The sequence below is a fragment of the Dendropsophus ebraccatus genome, chromosome 1, assembly GCF_027789765.1.
Source record: "Dendropsophus ebraccatus isolate aDenEbr1 chromosome 1, aDenEbr1.pat, whole genome shotgun sequence".
Taxonomy (NCBI): Eukaryota; Metazoa; Chordata; class Amphibia; order Anura; family Hylidae; genus Dendropsophus; species Dendropsophus ebraccatus.
The window spans coordinates 232,563,373-232,582,823 of NC_091454.1; the positions used below are offsets into that span (position 1 = coordinate 232,563,373).

Below are 19,451 nucleotides of genomic sequence, written 5' to 3' on the forward strand. Positions count from 1 at the left end.
GGCTACAGCAGCAGAAGACCACACCGAGTGCCACTCCGCTCAGCTAAGAACAGGAAACTGAGGCTACAATTTGCACAAGATCATCGAAGATTGGAAAAACGTTGCCTGGTCTGATGAGTCTCGATTTCTGCTGCGACATTCGGATGGTAGGGTCAGAATTTGGCGCCAACAACATGAAAGCATGGATCCATCCTGCCTTGTATCAATGGTTCAGGCTGGTGGTGGTGGTGTCATGGTGCGGGGAATATTTTCTTGGCACTCTTTGGGCCCCTTGGTACCAATTGAGCATGGTTACAACGCCACAGCCTACCTGAGTATTGTTGCTGACCATGTCCATCCCTTTATGACCACAATGGACCCAACATCTGATGGCGACTTTCAGCAGGATAATGCGCCATGTCATAAAGCTAGAATCATCTCAGACTGGTTTCTTGAACATGACAATGAGGTCACTGTACTCCAATGGCCTCCACAGTCACCAGATCTCAATCCAATAGAGCATCTTTGGGATGTGGTGGAACGGGAGATTGGCATCATGGATGTGCAGCCGACAAATCTGCGGCAACTGTGTGATGTCATCATGTCACTATGGACCAAAATCTCTGAGGAAGCTTCCAGCACCTTGTTGTATCTATGCACCAAGAATTGGGGCAGTTCTGAGGGCAAAAGGGGGTCCGACCCGTTACTAGCATGGTGTACCTAATAAAGTGGCCGCTGAGTGTGTGTGTGTGTGTATGTATATATATAATTTTTTTTTTTTTACACACGTGTCTGTGCATATACATCTGTGTATCCTAAGATAATAAGGAGGAGGGGAGGGGGGGGGGGTGTTCTGCTGAGACTCCTCCCTGTTTGCGGATGGCGGCACCCTCTGCTGGCAGGCGACAACACTGGAGCCGCTTCTGCTATACACAAACTTTTATTTCTGGGATACAAACAGGATTTATTACAGGGAGGGACAAAAAAAAAATAAAAGTTTCAGTCCAATATTTACAGGGGCGTGTGCGGGGCTGTGTGGAGGAGATCACATGACCAGGAGCTCCCCCCGCCGCCCCCATAGTCTGGGATGTGCGGAGGAGATCACATGACCAGGAACTTCCCGCGCCGCCCCCATAGTCCGGGCTGTGCGGAGGAGATCACATGACCAGGAGCTCCCCCTGCCGCCCCCATAGTCCGGGCTGTGTGGAGGAGATCACATGACCAGGAGATTCCCCGGCTGCCCCCATAGTCCAGGCTGGGCTCAGGGGTTCTCCTCCTTGGGGACCATGCCCCGGCCCTCCCTGCACTTCTGGCAGTAGTAGATGTCGGGCACGTTGCTCTTGCGGATCTTGGCGCAGGAGAGGTGGACCCACGTACAGCAGACGTTACACTCGATCATCGGGCGCCCAGCGAACGGCTTCTCGCAGTAACATGTCACCAAGTCCCACGAGTCATCTCCTGCCAATAGTAACAGACAAGAGTCAGAGAGGCGGACCCTGAGAGCACAGGGCGTGGCTACCCCACCGCCCCACCTACCTGAGTCCACCATGATGTCTTCATCCATCACCTGGGTGTCGGCATCGCTGGAGCTTCCACAGGCGGCGTCTCGGCTGCTCTCTGCACTGGGCGGGGGCTGCGGTGCTGAAGAGGAGGCCATGTGTGGCACCCCACTATCATCCTCATCAGTGTCCGTATCACTCATCCTGCCGCCAGCCCCGCCCCTGTGCCGCTGTCTCCGCCTCCTGCGAGAACTCCTCTTTACACGTGAATGCTCCCCTCCCCGGCGTTTATTCCCGCTGCCGCTCTGCCCCTTGGCCTTCATGACAAAAGTCTGGATGGTGCTAAGGTCGGAGGCCGTGGACGGCACTGGGAGGTGCTGCGGCTCCGGAGAATCCCAGCTGTCACTTTCCTCCGTCCGGTGAGGGGTGCTGGGACGCGGGGGGCTCCATGGTTTCTCCTGAAGGAGAAGAAGAAGGGTGAGAAGAGGAGGGGGTCAGCAGCTGCCCACTATGGCCGCCGCCCGCTGCACTCACCTCCTTGGCTGGGGTCGGGATATACCCTGCGTAGGCCAGCACAAAATTACAGAAACGGTTAAAGTCCTCGACAGTCCGCGAACGTTTCTGAGGAGGCTGCTGAAAAAGGGAGAAGAGGAGTCAGGGCCCAGAAAGAAAACCAATACTAACCCACGCACTACAACTGCCAGCATTCATATAGCTGGGGAGCAGTAATGAGATGGGAGCCATGCTGGGGGGGGAGGGGGGGGGGCAGGAATGAGATGGGAGCCATGCTGGGGGGGAGGGGGGGGGGCAGGAATGAGATGGGAGCCATGCGGGGGGGGAGGGGGGGGGGGCAGGAATGAGATGGGAGCCATGCTGGGGGGGAGGGGGGGGGGGGAGGAATGAGATGGGAGCCATGCTGGGGGGGAGGCAGGAATGAGATGGGAGCCATGCTGGGGGGGAGGGGGGGGGGAGGAATGAGATGGGAGCCATGCTGGGGGGGAGGGGTGGGGGGCACTAATGAGATGGGAGCCATACTGGGGGAGGGGGGTGGATCAGGATCTCATATACACACAGCTCAACCTACTTACCTGGGGAACAGACTTTATATTCGAAGCCGAATCACCTAAAGGAAAGAAACAAGAAATAGCGTCATCACCGTGTAACATCCCCCCCCCCACACTGCTCCTCAGCCTCCACACACACACTGCTCCTCAGCCTCCACACACACACACACTGCTCCTCAGCCTCCACACACACACACTGCTCCTCAGCCTCCACACACACACACACTGCTCCTCAGCCTCCACACACACACACTGCTCCTCAGCCTCCACACACACACACACTGCTCCTCAGCCTCCACACACACACACACTGCTCCTCAGCCTCCACACACACACACACACACACACACTGCTCCTCAGCCTCCACACACACACACACTGCTCCTCAGCCTCCACACACACACACTGCTCCTCAGCCTCCACACACACACACACTGCTCCTCAGCCTCCACACACACACACTGCTCCTCAGCCTCCACACACACACACACACACTGCTCCTCAGCCTCCACACACACACACACACACTGCTCCTCAGCCTCCACACACACACACACACACTGCTCCTCAGCCTCCACACACACACTGCTCCTCAGCCTCCACACACACACACACACACACACACACACTGCTCCTCAGCCTCCACACACACACACACACACACAGCTCCTCAGCCTCCACACACACACACACACACACACACTGCTCCTCAGCCTCCACACACACACACACACACACACACTGCTCCTCAGCCTCCACACACACACACACATACACACACACACTGCTCCTCAGCCTCCACACACACACACACTGCTCCTCAGCCTCCACACACACACTGCTCCTCAGCCTCCACACACACACTGCTCCTCAGCCTCCACACACACTGCTCCTCAGCCTCCACGCACACACACTGCTCCTCAGCCTCCACGCACACACACTGCTCCTCAGCCTCCACGCACACACACTGCTCCTCAGCCTCCACGCACACACACTGCTCCTCAGCCTCCACACACACACACTGCTCCTCAGCCTCCACGCACACACTGGAGTCGGGAGTGGAGGCATCACCACACGGCACACGGGGAGCAGGACATATGTTGTAGGGGAAATATTATAAATCCATTTAATCCTTTCCAGGGATTTGATCAAATCCCTGATTATATAATTTTACTGCAACATATATATATATATATACAGTGTGTGTATGTGTGTATATATATATATATATATATATATATATATATATATATATATATATATATCACACACACACACACACACACACACACTAGAAAATGTACCCGCGCTGCCCGGGTATAAAGTGTCAGTGTGTTAATTAGATTTGTTCTAAGGTGCCCAGGAGGCCAAGCTAAAGGTATTGTCAGTGGAATTAGTGTATACCTATAGTGTATAGTTGGGGGGGTCCTGTATACCTGTAGTGTGTAGTTGGGTGGGGGGGGGGGGGGCTGTATAACTACTGTATAGTTTGGGAAATCCTGTATACCTGCAGCGTATAGTTGGTGAAGGTCCTGTATAGCTGTACTGTATAGTTTGGGGGTCCTGTAGTATATACTTGGTGCTGTATACCTGAGGTCTTGTATACCTGTACTTAATAGTTTGAGGGTCCTGGATACCTGTAATGTATAGTTGGTGGAGGTCCTGTATACCTGTAGTGCATAGTTTTGGGGTCCTATAAACTTGGAGTGTATAGTTTGGGGTCCTGTATACCTGTAGTATAGAGTTGGTGGGGGTGCTGTATACCTGTAGTATAGAGTTGGTGGAGGTCCTGTATACCTGTAGTGCAGGGGTGGGGAACCTTTTCCATGTCGAGGGCCGGTCGGGCATTAATAAAATCATTCGAGGGCCGCATTCTGTGCGCGGCAGTTGGTAGCGTGGTTTTGCAGCACATGGGGCAAGGCAAAGTATTGTTCCCCCAGTGCCCCTGCTATTGTAGTTAACCCCCAGTGATGCCCCTTGTAGTCTAGTTAACCCCCAAGTCATGTCCCTGGTAGCCTAGTTAACCCCCCCAGTGATGCCTCTGGTAGCCTAGTTAACCCCCATCAGGCATGTCCCTTGTAGCCTAGTTATCACCCCCATCAGGCATGTCCCTGGTAGCCTAGTTATCACCCCCATCAGGCATGTCCCTGGTAGCCTAGTTATCCCCCCCATCAGTCTTGTCCCTGGTAGCCTAGTTATCCCCCCCATCAGGCATGTCTCTGGTAGCCTAGTTATCCCCCCATCAGGCATGTCCCTGGTAGCCTAGTTATCACCCCCATTAGGCATGTCCCTGGTAGCCTAGTTATCACCCCCATCAGGCATGTCTCTGGCAGCCTAGTTATCACCCCCATCAGGCATGTCCCTTGTAGCCTAGTTATCACCCCCATCAGACATGTCCCTGGTAGCCTAGTTATCACCCCCATCAGTCTTGTCCCTGGTAGCCTAGTTATCCCCCCCCCATCAGTCTTGTCCCTGGTAGCCTAGTTATCCCCCCCATCAGTCTTGTCCCTGGTAGCCTAGTTATCCCCCCCATCAGGCATGTCCCTGGTAGCCTAGTTATCACCCCCATCAGTCTTTTCCCTGGCAGCCTAGTTATCACCCCCATCAGTCTTGTCCCTGGCAGCCTAGTTATCACCCCCATCAGTCTTGTCCCTGGCAGCCTAGTTAACCCCCAAATAAAAAAAATAAACATCCCACTCACCTTACCTCCGCTCCCACGCTGCCCATGTCCTCTGTGCCGGTCTTCTCCTGCAGGCGGCGCGTGATGAAATGACGTCATCGCGCGGCCCGCAGGAGACTGAAGACACGCGCCGCTCTGCTGGGGAAGAAGCCGGCCCAGACAGCATCCTCCGGTGTCCGCCAGCTGTCACAGACACCGGAGGATGCTGTGTATGCCGGCTTCTTCCTCCTCCAGAGCGGCGCGCATCACAGGGGAGCTGCGTGCCGCATCGGGAGGTCTCAGGGGCCGGATGCGGCCCGGAGGTTCCCCACCCCTGCTGTAGTGTATAGTTCTGGGTTCCTGTACACCTGTAGTGTATAGTTTTGGGGTCCTGTATACCTCTAGTCTCTTGTATACCTGCAGGGTCGTATTTACCATTAGGCACCCATGGTCTGGTGCCTAGGGTAGCACCTTGCAGAGGGGCAGTACCCTCCCGTTCAGACTTGCCAGAAAATCTGGTTTCCTTTCGAGGGGGGGTATGACGGTATTGGTCAGGTCTGGTATGGCGGTGTTATCCAGACACAGTGTGGCGGTATTGGTCAGGTCTGGTGTAGCAGTGTTATCCAGTCACAGTAATGCGGTAAAGGTCAGGTGTGATATGGCATTGTTATCCAGTCACAGTATGGTGGTATTGGTCAGGTCTGGTGTGGCAGTGTTTCCAGTCACAGTATGGCGGTATCAGGTGTGGTATAGAAGTGTCACAGTGTGGCGGTATTGGTCAGGTCTGGTATGGCGGTATTAGTCAGGTCTGATATGGCGGTGTTAAATGTGACCTCTGGAGCTATTATCTACCAATCTATCCTGATGCTAATTGGTGAGTGAGGATGGGCGTCCTCAGGTTTAGTGCTTAGGGCAGCAGCAGCTGGTAGTACTGCCCTGTATACCTGTGCTGTATAGATGGAGTAGGGGTCCTGTATATACATGTACTGTATAGATGGAGTAGGGGGCCCTGTATACCTGTGCTGTATAGATGGAGTAGGGGTCCTGTATATACATGTACTGTATAGATGGAGTAGGGGGTCCTGTATATACATGTACTGTATAGATGGAGTAGGGGGTCCTGTATATACATGTACTGTATAGATGGAGTAGGGGGTCCTGTATATACATGTACTGTATAGATGGAGTAGGGGGCCCTGTATATACATGTACTGTATAGATGGAGTAGGGGGCCCTGTATATACATGTACTGTATAGATGGAGTAGGGGGCCCTGTATATACATGTACTGTATAGATGGAGTAGGCGGTCCTGTATACATGTACTGTATAGATGGAGTAGGCGGTCCTGTATATACATGTACTGTATAGATGGAGTAGGGGGTCCTGTATATACATGTACTGTATAGATGGAGTAGGGGGTCCTGTATATACATGTACTGTATAGATGGAGTAGGGGGTCCTGTATATACATGTACTGTATAGATGGAGTAGGGGGTCCTGTATATACATGTACTGTATAGATGGAGTAGGGGGTCCTGTATATACATGTACTGTATAGATGGAGTAGGGGGTCCTGTATATACATGTACTGTATAGATGGAGTAGGGGGTCCTGTATATACATGTACTGTATAGATCAGGGGTGGGGAACCTCCGGCCTGCGGCCCGCAGCTCCCCTGTGATGCGCGCCGCTCTGGAGGAGGAAGGAGCCGGCATACACAGCATCCTCCGGTGTCTGTGACAGCTGCCGGATACAGGAGGATGCTGTCTGTGCCGGCTTCTTCCCCAGCAGAGCGGCGCGTGTCTTCAGTCTCCTGCGGGCCGCGCGATGACGTCATTTCATCGCGCGCCGCCTGCAGGAGAAGACCGGCACAGAGGACCTGGGACAGAAGAGGACATGGGCAGCGTGGGAGCGGAGGTAAGGTGAGAGGGATGTTTATTTTTTTTTTATTTGGGGGTTAACTAGGCCACCAGTGACATGACTGATGGGGGGGACAACTAGGCTACCAGGGACATGCCTGATGGGGGTGATAACTAGGCTACCAGGGACATGCCTGATGGGGGGGGATAACTAGGCTACCAGGGACATGCCTGATGGGGGTGATAACTAGGCTACCAGGGACAAGACTGATGGGGGGGATAACTAGGCTACCAGGGACAGGACTGATGGGGGTGATAACTAGGCTACCAGGGACATGCCTGATGGGGGGGGATAACTAGGCTACCAGGGACATGCCTGATGGGGGGGGATAACTAGGCTACCAGGGACATGCCTGATGGGGGTGATAACTAGGCTACCAGGGACATGCCTGATGGGGGGGGATAACTAGGCTACCAGGGACATGCCTGATGGGGGTGATAACTAGGCTACCAGGGACAAGACTGATGGGGGGGATAACTAGGCTACCAGGGACAAGACTGATGGGGGGGATAACTAGGCTACCAGGGACAAGACTGATGGGGGTGATAACTAGGCTACCAGGGACATGCCTGATGGGGGTGATAACTAGGCTACCAGGGACATGCCTGATGGGGGTGATAACTAGGCCACCAGAGACATGCCTGATGGGGGTGATAACTAGGCTACCAGGGACATGCCTGATGGGGGGGGGGATAACTAGGCTACCAGGGACATGCCTGATGGGGGTGATAACTAGGCTACCAGGGACATGCCTGATGGGGGGGGGGATAACTAGGCTACCAGGGACATGCCTGATGGGGGTGATAACTAGGCTACCAGGGACATGCCTGATGGGGGTGATAACTAGGCTACCAGGGACATGCCTGATGGGGGTGATAACTAGGCCACCAGGGACATGCCTGATGGGGGTGATAACTAGGCTACCAGGGACATGCCTGATGGGGGTGAAAACTAGGCTACCAGGGACATGCCTGATGGGGGTGATAACTAGGCCACCAGTGACATGCCTGATGGGGGTGATAACTAGGCCACCAGTGACATGCCTGATGGGGGTGATAACTAGGCTACCAGAGACATGCCTGATGGGGGTGATAACTAGGCTACCAGGGACAAGACTGATGGGGGTGATAACTAGGCTACCAGGGACATGCCTGATGGGGGTGATAACTAGGCTGCCAGAGACATGCCTGATGGGGGGATAACTAGGCTACCAGAGACATGTCTGATGGGGGTGATAACTAGGCCACCAGGGACATGCCTGATGGGGGTGATAACTAGGCTGCCAGAGACATGCCTGATGGGGGTGATAACTAGGCTACCAGAGACATGCCTGATGGGGGTGATAACTAGGCTACCAGGGACAAGACTGATGGGGGTGATAACTAGGCTACCAGAGACATGCCTGATGGGGGTGATAACTAGGCTACCAGGGACATGCCTGATGGGGGTGATAACTAGGCCACCAGTGACATGCCTGATGGGGGTGATAACTAGGCTACCAGGGAAAAGACTGATGGGGGTGATAACTAGGCTACCAGAGACATGCCTGATGGGGGTGATAACTAGGCTACCAGGGACATGCCTGATGGGGGTGATAACTAGGCTACCAGGGACATGCCTGATGGGGGTGATAACTAGGCTACCAGGGACATGCCTGATGGGGGTGATAACTAGGCTACCAGGGACATGACTGATGGGGGTGATAACTAGGCTACCAGGGACATGCCTGATGGGGGGATAACTAGGCTACCAGGGACATGCCTGATGGGGGGGATAACTAGGCTACCAGGGACATGCCTGTTGGGGGTGATAACTAGGCTACCAGGGACATGCCTGATGGGGGTTAACTAGGCTGCCAGAGGCATCACTGGGGGGGTTAACTAGACTACAAGGGGCATCACTGGGGGTTAACTACAATAGCAGGGGCACTGGGGGAACAATACTTTGCCTTGCCCCATGTGCTGCAAACCCACGCTACTAACTGCCGCGCACAGTATGCGGCCCTCGAATGATTTTATTAATGCCCGACCGGCCCTCGACATAGAAAAGGTTCCCCACCCCTGGTATAGATGGAGTAGGGGGTCCTGTATATACATGTACTGTATAGATGGAGTAGGGGGTCCTGTATACATGTACTGTATAGATGGAGTAGGGGGTCCTGTATACATGTACTGTATAGATGGAGTAGGGGGCCCTGTATACATGTACTGTATAGATGGAGTAGGGGGCCCTGTATACATGTACTGTATAGATGGAGTAGGGGGTCCTGTATACATGTACTGTATAGATGGAGTAGGGGGTCCTGTATATACATGTACTGTATAGATGGAGTAGGGGGTCCTGTATATACATGTACTGTATAGATGGAGTAGGCGGTCCTGTATACATGTACTGTATAGATGGAGTAGGGGGTCCTGTATATACATGTACTGTATAGATGGAGTAGGGGGTCCTGTATATACATGTACTGTATAGATGGAGTAGGGGGTCCTGTATATACATGTACTGTATAGATGGAGTAGGGGGTCCTGTATATACATGTACTGTATAGATGGAGTAGGGGGTCCTGTATATACATGTACTGTATAGATGGAGTAGGGGGTCCTGTATATACATGTACTGTATAGATGGAGTAGGGGGTCCTGTATATACATGTACTGTATAGATGGAGTAGGGGGTCCTGTATATACATGTACTGTATAGATGGAGTAGGGGGTCCTGTATATACATGTACTGTATAGATGGAGTAGGGGGTCCTGTATATACATGTACTGTATAGATGGAGTAGGGGGTCCTGTATACATGTACTGTATAGATGGAGTAGGGGGTCCTGTATACATGTACTGTATAGATGGAGTAGGGGGTCCTGTATACATGTACTGTATAGATGGAGTAGGGGGTCCTGTATACATGTATAGATGGAGTAGGGGGTCCTGTATATACCTGTACTGTATAGATGGAGTAGGGGGTCCTGTATACATGTACTGTATAGATGGAGTAGGGGGTCCTGTATATACATGTACTGTATAGATGGAGTAGGGGGTCCTGTATATACATGTACTGTATAGATGGAGTAGGGGGTCCTGTATACCTGTACTGTATAGATGGAGTAGGGGGCCCTGTATACATGTACTGTATAGATGGAGTAGGGGGCCCTGTATACATGTACTGTATAGATGGAGTAGGGGGTCCTGTATACATGTACTGTATAGATGGAGTAGGGGGTCTACCAGTTATCACTGTGGATGTTGTGAGGCAGCTTCCCTAGCAACCATTGCTCCCTGTGAAAATGAAAGCAGTAATCCTATTGGTTGCTAAGGCTCCAACTGCCGTGTCTGCTGCAGCTAATTATATCACCTGTGTGTGCAGTGAGGAGATTTTCCCATTCATCTCTATGGGGCGCCTCTCTTTCCCCTCCCCCTCCCCTCCTGTACATCTGGCGGGGACGGGACCTGCGCAATAACCTTCCCGGGCACCCAATGTATCTGTGGGCCAAATTTGGGGTCAAACGGTTCAGGCATTTGGAAGAAGTCTATACGGGACAGACTGACAAACAGTCTATGTAAATATATATATATATATAATATATATATATATATATATATATACATACACATAATATATATATATATATATATATATATATATATATATATATATATATATATATATATATGTGTATATGTATATGTATATATATATATATATATATATATATATATATATATACATATACACACACACACACATATACATATATATGTATATGTGTGTGTGTATATGTATATATATATATATATATATATATATATATATACATACATACATACAAACACATTTACACAGTCAGCCTCTACACACACACACACAGTCAGCCTCTATATACATATATATACACACACACACAGTCAGCCTCTATATACAGATATACACACACACAGTCAACCTCTATACACATATATACACAGTCAGCCTCTATATACATATACACACAGTCAGCCTCTATATACATATACACACACAGTCAGCCTCTATATACATATACACACACAGACAGCCTCTATATACATATATACACACAGACAGCCTCTATATACATATACACACACAGTCAGCCTCTATATACATATACACACACAGTCAGCCTCTATATACATATACACACACAGACAGCCTCTATATACATATATACACAGTCAGCCTCTATATACATATATACACATATACACACACACAGTCAGCCTCTATATACACATACACACACACAGTCAGCCTCTATATACACATACACACACACACAGTCAGCCTCTATATACACATACACACACACACAGTCAGCCTCTATATACACATACACACACACACAGTCAGCCTCTATATACACATACACACACACACAGTCAGCCTCTATATACACATACACACACACAGTCAGCCTCTATATACACATACACACACACACAGTCAGCCTCTATATACACATACACACACAGTCAGCCTCTATATACACATACACACACACACAGTCAGCCTCTATATACATATACACACACACACAGTCAGCCTCTATATACATATACACACACACACAGTCAGCCTCTATATACATATACACACACACACAGTCAGCCTCTATATACATATACACACACACACAGTCAGCCTCTATATACATATACACACACACACAGTCAGCCTCTATATACACACACAGTCAGCCTCTATATACATATACACACACAGTCAGCCTCTATATACATATACACACACAGTCAGCCTCTATATACATATACACACACAGTCAGCCTCTATATACATATATACACACAGTCAGCCTCTATATACACACACACACAGTCAGCCTCTATATACACACACACACACACACACACACACACACAGTCAGCCTCTATATACATATACACACACACAGTCAGCCTCTATATACATATACACACACACAGTCAGCCTCTATATACATATACACACACACAGTCAGCCTCTATATACATATACACACACACAGTCAGCCTCTATATACATATACACACACACAGTCAGCCTCTATATACATATACACACACACAGTCAGCCTCTATATACATATACACACACACACAGTCAGCCTCTATATACATATACACACACACAGTCAGCCTCTATATACATATACACACACACAGTCAGCCTCTATATACATATACACACACACAGTCAGCCTCTATATACATATACACACACACAGTCAGCCTCTATATACATACACACACACACAGTCAGCCTCTATATACATATACACACACACAGTCAGCCTCTATATACATATACACACACACAGTCAGCCTCTATATACATATACACACACACAGTCAGCCTCTATATACATATACACACACACAGTCAGCCTCTATATACATATACACACACACAGTCAGCCTCTATATACATATACACACACACAGTCAGCCTCTATATACATATATACACACAGTCAGCCTCTATATACATATATACACACAGTCAGCCTCTATATACATATACACACACAGTCAGCCTCTATATACATATACACACACAGTCAGCCTCTATATACATATACACACACAGTCAGCCTCTATATACAGATATACACACAGTCAGCCTCTATATACAGATATACACACAGTCAGCCTCTATATACATATATACACACAGTCAGCCTCTATATACATATATACACACAGTCAGCCTCTATATACATATATACACACAGTCAGCCTCTATATACATATATACACACACACAGTCAGCCTCTATATACAGATATACACACACACAGTCAGCCTCTATATACAGATATACACACACACAGTCAGCCTCTATATACACATACACACACACAGTCAGCCTCTATATACAGATATACACACAGTCAGCCTCTATATACAGATATACACACAGTCAGCCTCTATATACATATATACACACACACAGTCAGCCTCTATATACATATATACACACACAGTCAGCCTCTATATACATATACACACACACACAGTCAGCCTCTATATACATATATACACACACACAGTCAGCCTCTATATACATATATACACAGTCAGCCTCTATATACATATACACACACACAGTCAGCCTCTATATACATATATACACACACACAGTCAGCCTCTATATACATATACACACACAGTCAGCCTCTATATACATATACACACACACAGTCAGCCTCTATATACATATATACACACAGTCAGCCTCTATATACACATACACACACAGTCAGCCTCTATATACATATATACACACACAGTCAGCCTCTATATACATATATACACACACACAGTCAGCCTCTATATACATATATACACACACACAGTCAGCCTCTATATACATATATACACACAGTCAGCCTCTATATACATTTATACACACAGTCAGCCTCTATATACATATACACACACAGTCAGCCTCTATATACATATATACACACACACAGTCAGCCTCTATATACATATATACACACACACAGTCAGCCTCTATATACATATATACACACACACAGTCAGCCTCTATATACATATATACACACACACACACACACACAGTCAGCCTCTATATACATATATACACACAGTCAGCCTCTATATACATATATACACAGTCAGCCTCTATATACATATATACACACAGTCAGCCTCTATATACATATACACACACAGTCAGCCTCTATATACATATATACACACAGTCAGCCTCTATATACATATATACACACAGTCAGCCTCTATATACATATATACACACAGTCAGCCTCTATATACATATATACACACAGTCAGCCTCTATATACACATACACCCAGTCAGCGTTTCTCGTACCTTCCGCACTGGCTTCTCCCACGGTAGTTTCCAGCATGGTGAGGAGTGAGGGCCCCTGTGGGGACCAGGTCTCCCCGGTTGGGCCCCTGAGGCAGTAGAGCACCGATCTCCGTCACTAGGTGCCCGCTCCCGTCCGCCCGCTCCCCGCACAGCTCTCTGGGATCAGTAGTCCGCCGGTTGCGCACAGACAACCGGGACTTGTAGTAGGATAAAGCTGTATCACCAGGGATGCACGCCCACGTCACAGAAATAAAGAACTACAACTCCCGGAATGCACCGCGGCGCCGTATCGGACACTCCCACTGGTCATTGCGCAAAGAACGTCAGTGAAACGACATGTGACATGATGAGGAGAGAGCGCATGCGTTCTAACGGACCAGGGCATGCTGGGAAAACGAGCCGGGGACGGCGGCGCTGAGCAAACATGGCGCACAAGTCCTGTGACGTCAGAGTCACGTGGACGCGGCCTCTTCTAGTCACAGAGCGATGTGGTTGGCGCATGCGCGTATCGAGGCTGTACGGGGAAGGAAAATGGCGAAGTGTCCGAGAATTAGAGAGAATCAGAGTGCTGAGGAAGGAGAGAGAGTGCTGAGAAGGGAAAGAGACTGTATACCAGGGAGAGAGTGCTGAGGAAGGAGAGAGTGCTGAGAAGGGAAAGAGACTGTATACCAGGGAGAGAGTGCTGAGGAAGGAGAGAGACTGTATACCAGGGAGAGAGACTGTATACCAGGGAGAGAGTGCTGAGGAAGGAGAGAGAGAGAGTGCTGAGAAGGGAAAGAGACTGTATACCAGGGAGAGAGTGCTGAGGAAGGAGAGAGAGAGTGCTGAGAAGGGAAAGAGACTGTATACCAGGGAGAGACTGCTGAGGAAGGAGAGAGAGAGTGCTGAGAAGGGAAAGAGACTGTATACCAGGGAGAGAGTGCTGAGAAGGGAAAGAGACTGTATACCAGGGAGAGACTGCTGAGGAAGGAGAGAGTGCTGAGAAGGGAAAGAGACTTTATACCAGGGAGAGACTGCTGAGAACAGAGAGAGAGAGAGAGTGCTGAGAAGGGAAAGAGACTGTATACCAGGGAGAGAGTGCTGAGAAGGGAAAGAGACTGTATACCAGGGAGAGACTGCTGAGGAAGGAGAGAGAGAGAGTGCTGAGAAGGGAAAGAGACTGTATACCAGGGAGAGACTGCTGAGAACAGAGAGAGAGAGAGTGGTGAGAAGGGAAAGAGACTGTATACCAGGGAGAGACTGCTGAGGAAGGAGAGAGAGAGAGAGTGCTGAGAAGGGAAAGAGACTGTATACCAGGGAGAGACTGCTGAGGAAGGAGAGAGAGAGTGCTGAGAAGGGAAAGAGACTGTATACCAGGGAGAGACTGCTGAGGAAGGAGAGAGAGAGAGTGCTGAGAAGGGAAAGAGACTGTATACCAGGGAGAGACTGCTGAGGAAGGAGAGAGAGAGTGCTGAGAAGGGAAAGAGACTGTATACCAGGGAGAGAGTGCTGAGGAAGGAGAGAGAGTGCTGAGAAGGGAAAGAGACTGTATACCAGGGAGAGAGTGCTGAGAAGGGAAAGAGACTGTATACCAGGGAGAGAGTGCTGAGGAAGGAGAGAGAGAGAGTGCTGAGAAGGGAAAGAGACTGTATACCAGGGAGAGACTGCTGAGGACAGAGAGAGAGAGAGTGCTGAGAAGGGAAAGAGACTGTATACCAGTGAGAGACTGCTGAGAAGGGAAAGAGACTGTATACCAGGGAGAGAGTGCTGAGAAGGGAAAGAGACTGTATACCAGGGAGAGACTGCTGAGGAAGGAGAGAGAGAGTGCTGAGAAGGGAAATAGACTGTATACCAGGGAGATAGTGCTGAGGAAGGAGAGAGAGAGTGCTGAGAAGGGAAAGAGACTGTATACCAGGGAGAGACTGCTGAGGAAGGAGAGAGTGCTGAGAAGGGAAAGAGACTGTATACCAGGGAGAGAGTGCTGAGAAGGGAAAGAGACTGTATACCAGGGAGAGACTGCTGAGAACAGAGAGAGAGAGAGAGTGCTGAGAAGGGAAAGAGACTGTATACCAGGGAGAGAGTGCTGAGAAGGGAAAGAGACTGTATACCAGGGAGAGACTGCTGAGGAAGGAGAGAGAGAGAGTGCTGAGAAGGGAAAGAGACTGTATACCAGGGAGAGACTGCTGAGAACAGAGAGAGAGAGAGTGGTGAGAAGGGAAAGAGACTGTATACCAGGGAGAGACTGCTGAGGAAGGAGAGAGAGAGTGCTGAGAAGGGAAAGAGACTGTATACCAGGGAGAGACTGCTGAGGAAGGAGAGAGAGAGAGTGCTGAGAAGGGAAAGAGACTGTATACCAGGGAGAGACTGCTGAGGAAGGAGAGAGAGAGAGTGCTGAGAAGGGAAAGAGACTGTATACCAGGGAGAGAGTGCTGAGGAAGGAGAGAGAGTGCTGAGAAGGGAAAGAGACTGTATACCAGGGAGAGAGTGCTGAGAAGGGAAAGAGACTGTATACCAGGGAGAGAGTGCTGAGGAAGGAGAGAGAGTGCTGAGAAGGGAAAGAGACTGTATACCAGGGAGAGAGTGCTGAGAAGGGAAAGAGACTGTATACCAGGGAGAGAGTGCTGAGAAGGGAAAGAGACTGTATACCAGGGAGAGACTGCTGAGGAAGGGGAGAGAGAGAGTGCTGAGAAGGGAAAGAGACCGTATACCAGGGAGAGAGTGCTGAGGAAGGAGAGAGAGTGCTGAGAAGGGAAAGAGACTGTATACCAGGGAGAGAGTGCTGAGGAAGGAGAGAGAGTGCTGAGAAGGGAAAGAGACTGTATACCAGGGAGAGAGTGCTGAGAAGGGAAAGAGACTGTATACCAGGGAGAGACTGCTGAGGAAGGAGAGAGAGAGTGCTTAGAAGGGAAAGAGACTGTATACCAGGGAAAAACTGCTGAGAACAGAGAGAGAGAGAGAGTGGTGAGAAGGGAAAGAGACTGTATACCAGGGAGAGACTGCTGAGGACAGAGAGAGAGAGAGAGAGTGCTGAGAAGGGAAAGAGACTGTATACCAGGGAGAGACTGCTGAGGAAGGAGAGAGAGAGTGCTGAGAAGGGAAAGAGACTGTATACCAGGGAGAGAGTGCTGAGGAAGGAGAGAGAGAGAGAGTGCTGAGAAGGGAAAGAGACTGTATACCAGGGAGAGAGTGCTGAGGAAGGAGAGAGAGAGAGTGCTGAGAAGGGAAAGAGACTGTATACCAGGGAGAGACTGCTGAGGAAGGAGAGAGAGAGAGAGTGCTGAGAAGGGAAAGAGACTGTATACCAGGGAGAGACTGCTGAGAAAGGAGAGAGAGAGTGCTGAGAAGGGAAAGAGACTGTATACCAGGGAGAGACTGCTGAGGAAGGAGAGAGAGTGCTGAGAAGGGAAAGAGACTGTATACCAGGGAGAGACTGCTGAGGAAGGAGAGAGAGACTGTATACCAGGGAGAGAGTGCTGAGGAAGGAGAGAGAGAGTGCTGAGAAGGGAAAGAGACTGTATACCAGGGAGAGACTGCTGAGGAAGGAGAGAGAGAGAGAGAGAGAGTGCTGAGAAGGGAAAGAGACTGTATACCAGGGAGAGACTGCTGAGGAAGGAGAGAGAGAGTGCTTAGAAGGGAAAGAGACTGTATACCAGGGAGAGAGTGCTGAGGAAGAAGAGAGAGAGAGTGCTGAGAAGGGAAAGAGACTGTATACCAGGGAGAGACTGCTGAGGAAGGAGAGAGAGTGCTGAGAAGGGAACAAGACTGTATACCAGGGAGAGACTGCTGAGGAAGGAGAGAGAATGCTGAGAAGGGAAAGAGACTGTATACCAGGGAGAGAGTGCTGAGGAAGGAGAGAGAGAGTGCTTAGAAGGGAAAGAGACTGTATACCAGGGAGAGAGTGCTGAGGAAGGAGAGAGAGTGCTGAGAAGGGAAAGAGACTGTATACCAGGGAGAGACTGCTGAGGAAGGAGAGAGAGAGAGTGCTGAGAAGGGAAAGAGACTGTATACCAGGGAGAGACTGCTGAGGAAGGAGAGAGAGTGCTGAGAAGGGAAAGAGACTGTATACCAGGGAGAGAGTGCTGAGAAGGGAAAGAGACTGTATACCAGGGAGAGAGTGCTGAGGAAGGAGAGAGAGAGTGCTGAGAAGGGAAAGAGACTGTATACCAGGGAGAGAGTGCTGAGGAAGGAGAGAGAGAGTGCTTAGAAGGGAAAGAGACTGTATACCAGGGAGAGAGTGCTGAGGAAGGAGAGAGAGTGCTGAGAAGGGAAAGAGACTGTATACCAGGGAGAGACTGCTGAGGAAGGAGAGAGAGAGAGTGCTGAGAAGGGAAATAGACTGTATACCAGGGAGAGACTGCTGAGGAAGGAGAGAGAGTGCTGAGAAGGGAAAGAGACTGTATACCAGGGAGAGAGTGCTGAGAAGGGAAAGAGACTGTATACCAGGGAGAGAGTGCTGAGGAAGGAGAGAGAGAGTGCTGAGAAGGGAAAGAGACTGTATACCAGGGAGAGAGTGCTGAGGAAGGAGAGAGAGAGTGCTGAGAAGGGAAAGAGACTGTATACCAGGGAGAGAGTGCTGAGGAAGGAGAGAGTGCTGAGAAGGGAAAGAGACTGTATATCAGGGAGAGACTGTATACCAGGGAGAGACTGTATACCAGGGAGAGAGTGCTGAGAAGGGAAAGAGACTGTATACCAGGGAGAGAGTGCTGAGAAGGGAAAGAGACTGTATACCAGGGAGAGAGTGCTGAGAAGGGAAAGAGACTGTATACCAGGGAGAGACTGCTGAGGAAGGAGAGAGAGAGTGCTGAGAAGGGAAAGAGACTGTATACCAGGGAGAGACTGCTGAGGAAAGGAGGAGAGAGAGAGTGCTTAGAAGGGAAAGAGACTGTATACCAGGGAGAGAGTGCTGAGGAAGGAGAGAGAGTGCTGAGAAGGGAAAGAGACTGTATACCAGGGAGAGAGTGCTGAGGAAGGAGAGAGGAGAGAGAGTGCTGAGAAAGGGAAAGAGACTGTATACCAGGGAGAGACTGCTGAGGAAGGAGAGAAAGAGTGGCTGAGGAAGGGAAAGAGACTGTATACCAGGGAGAGAGTGCTGAGGAAGGAGAGAGAGAGTGCTGAGAAGGGAAAGAGACTGTATACCAGGGAGAGACTGCTGAGGACAGAGAGAGAGAGAGTGCTGAGAAGGAAAGAGACTGTATACCATGGGAGAGAGTGCTGAGGAAGGAGAGGAGAGTGCTGAGAAGGGAAAGAGACTGTATACCAGGGAGAGAGTGCTGAGAAGGGAAAGAGACTGTATACCAGGGAGAGAGGCTGAGGACAGAGAGACCGTATACCAGGGAGAGAGTGCTGAGGAAGGAGAGAGAGAGTGCTGAGAAGGGAAAGAGACTGTATACCAGGGAGAGACTGCTGAGGAAGGAGAGAGAGAGAGAGTGCTGAGAGGTAAAGAGACTGTATACCAGGGAGAGAGTGCTGAGG

At 49.8% G+C, this 19,451-nt stretch overlaps 1 protein-coding gene across 1 annotated transcript; it reads right to left on the reverse strand.

Moving 5' to 3' along the window:
• Nucleotides 1-900: 900 nt before the first annotated feature.
• Nucleotides 901-14,340, reverse strand: PHF23 (PHD finger protein 23). Its single transcript, XM_069952827.1, has 5 exons — nt 14,001-14,340; nt 2,567-2,601; nt 2,013-2,111; nt 1,516-1,936; nt 901-1,437 (listed from the first exon to the last, which is right to left on the reverse strand). Exons 1-5 carry the CDS (start codon nt 14,035-14,037, stop codon nt 1,241-1,243), a joined length of 789 nt encoding a protein of 262 aa, XP_069808928.1. The 5' UTR covers nt 14,038-14,340; the 3' UTR covers nt 901-1,240.
• Nucleotides 14,341-19,451: the final 5,111 nt, after the last annotated feature.

Coding starts and splice junctions, on each gene's coding strand:
- PHF23 (XM_069952827.1), bottom strand. CDS start 14,037: ATGCTGGAAACTACCGTGGGAGAAGCCAGTGCGGAAG. Junction 1,937..2,012: donor TCCCGACCCCAGCCAAGGAG/GTGAGTGCAGCG, acceptor CTTCTCCTTCAG/GAGAAACCATGGAGCCCCCC. Junction 1,438..1,515: donor AGACATCATGGTGGACTCAG/GTAGGTGGGGCG, acceptor TACTATTGGCAG/GAGATGACTCGTGGGACTTG.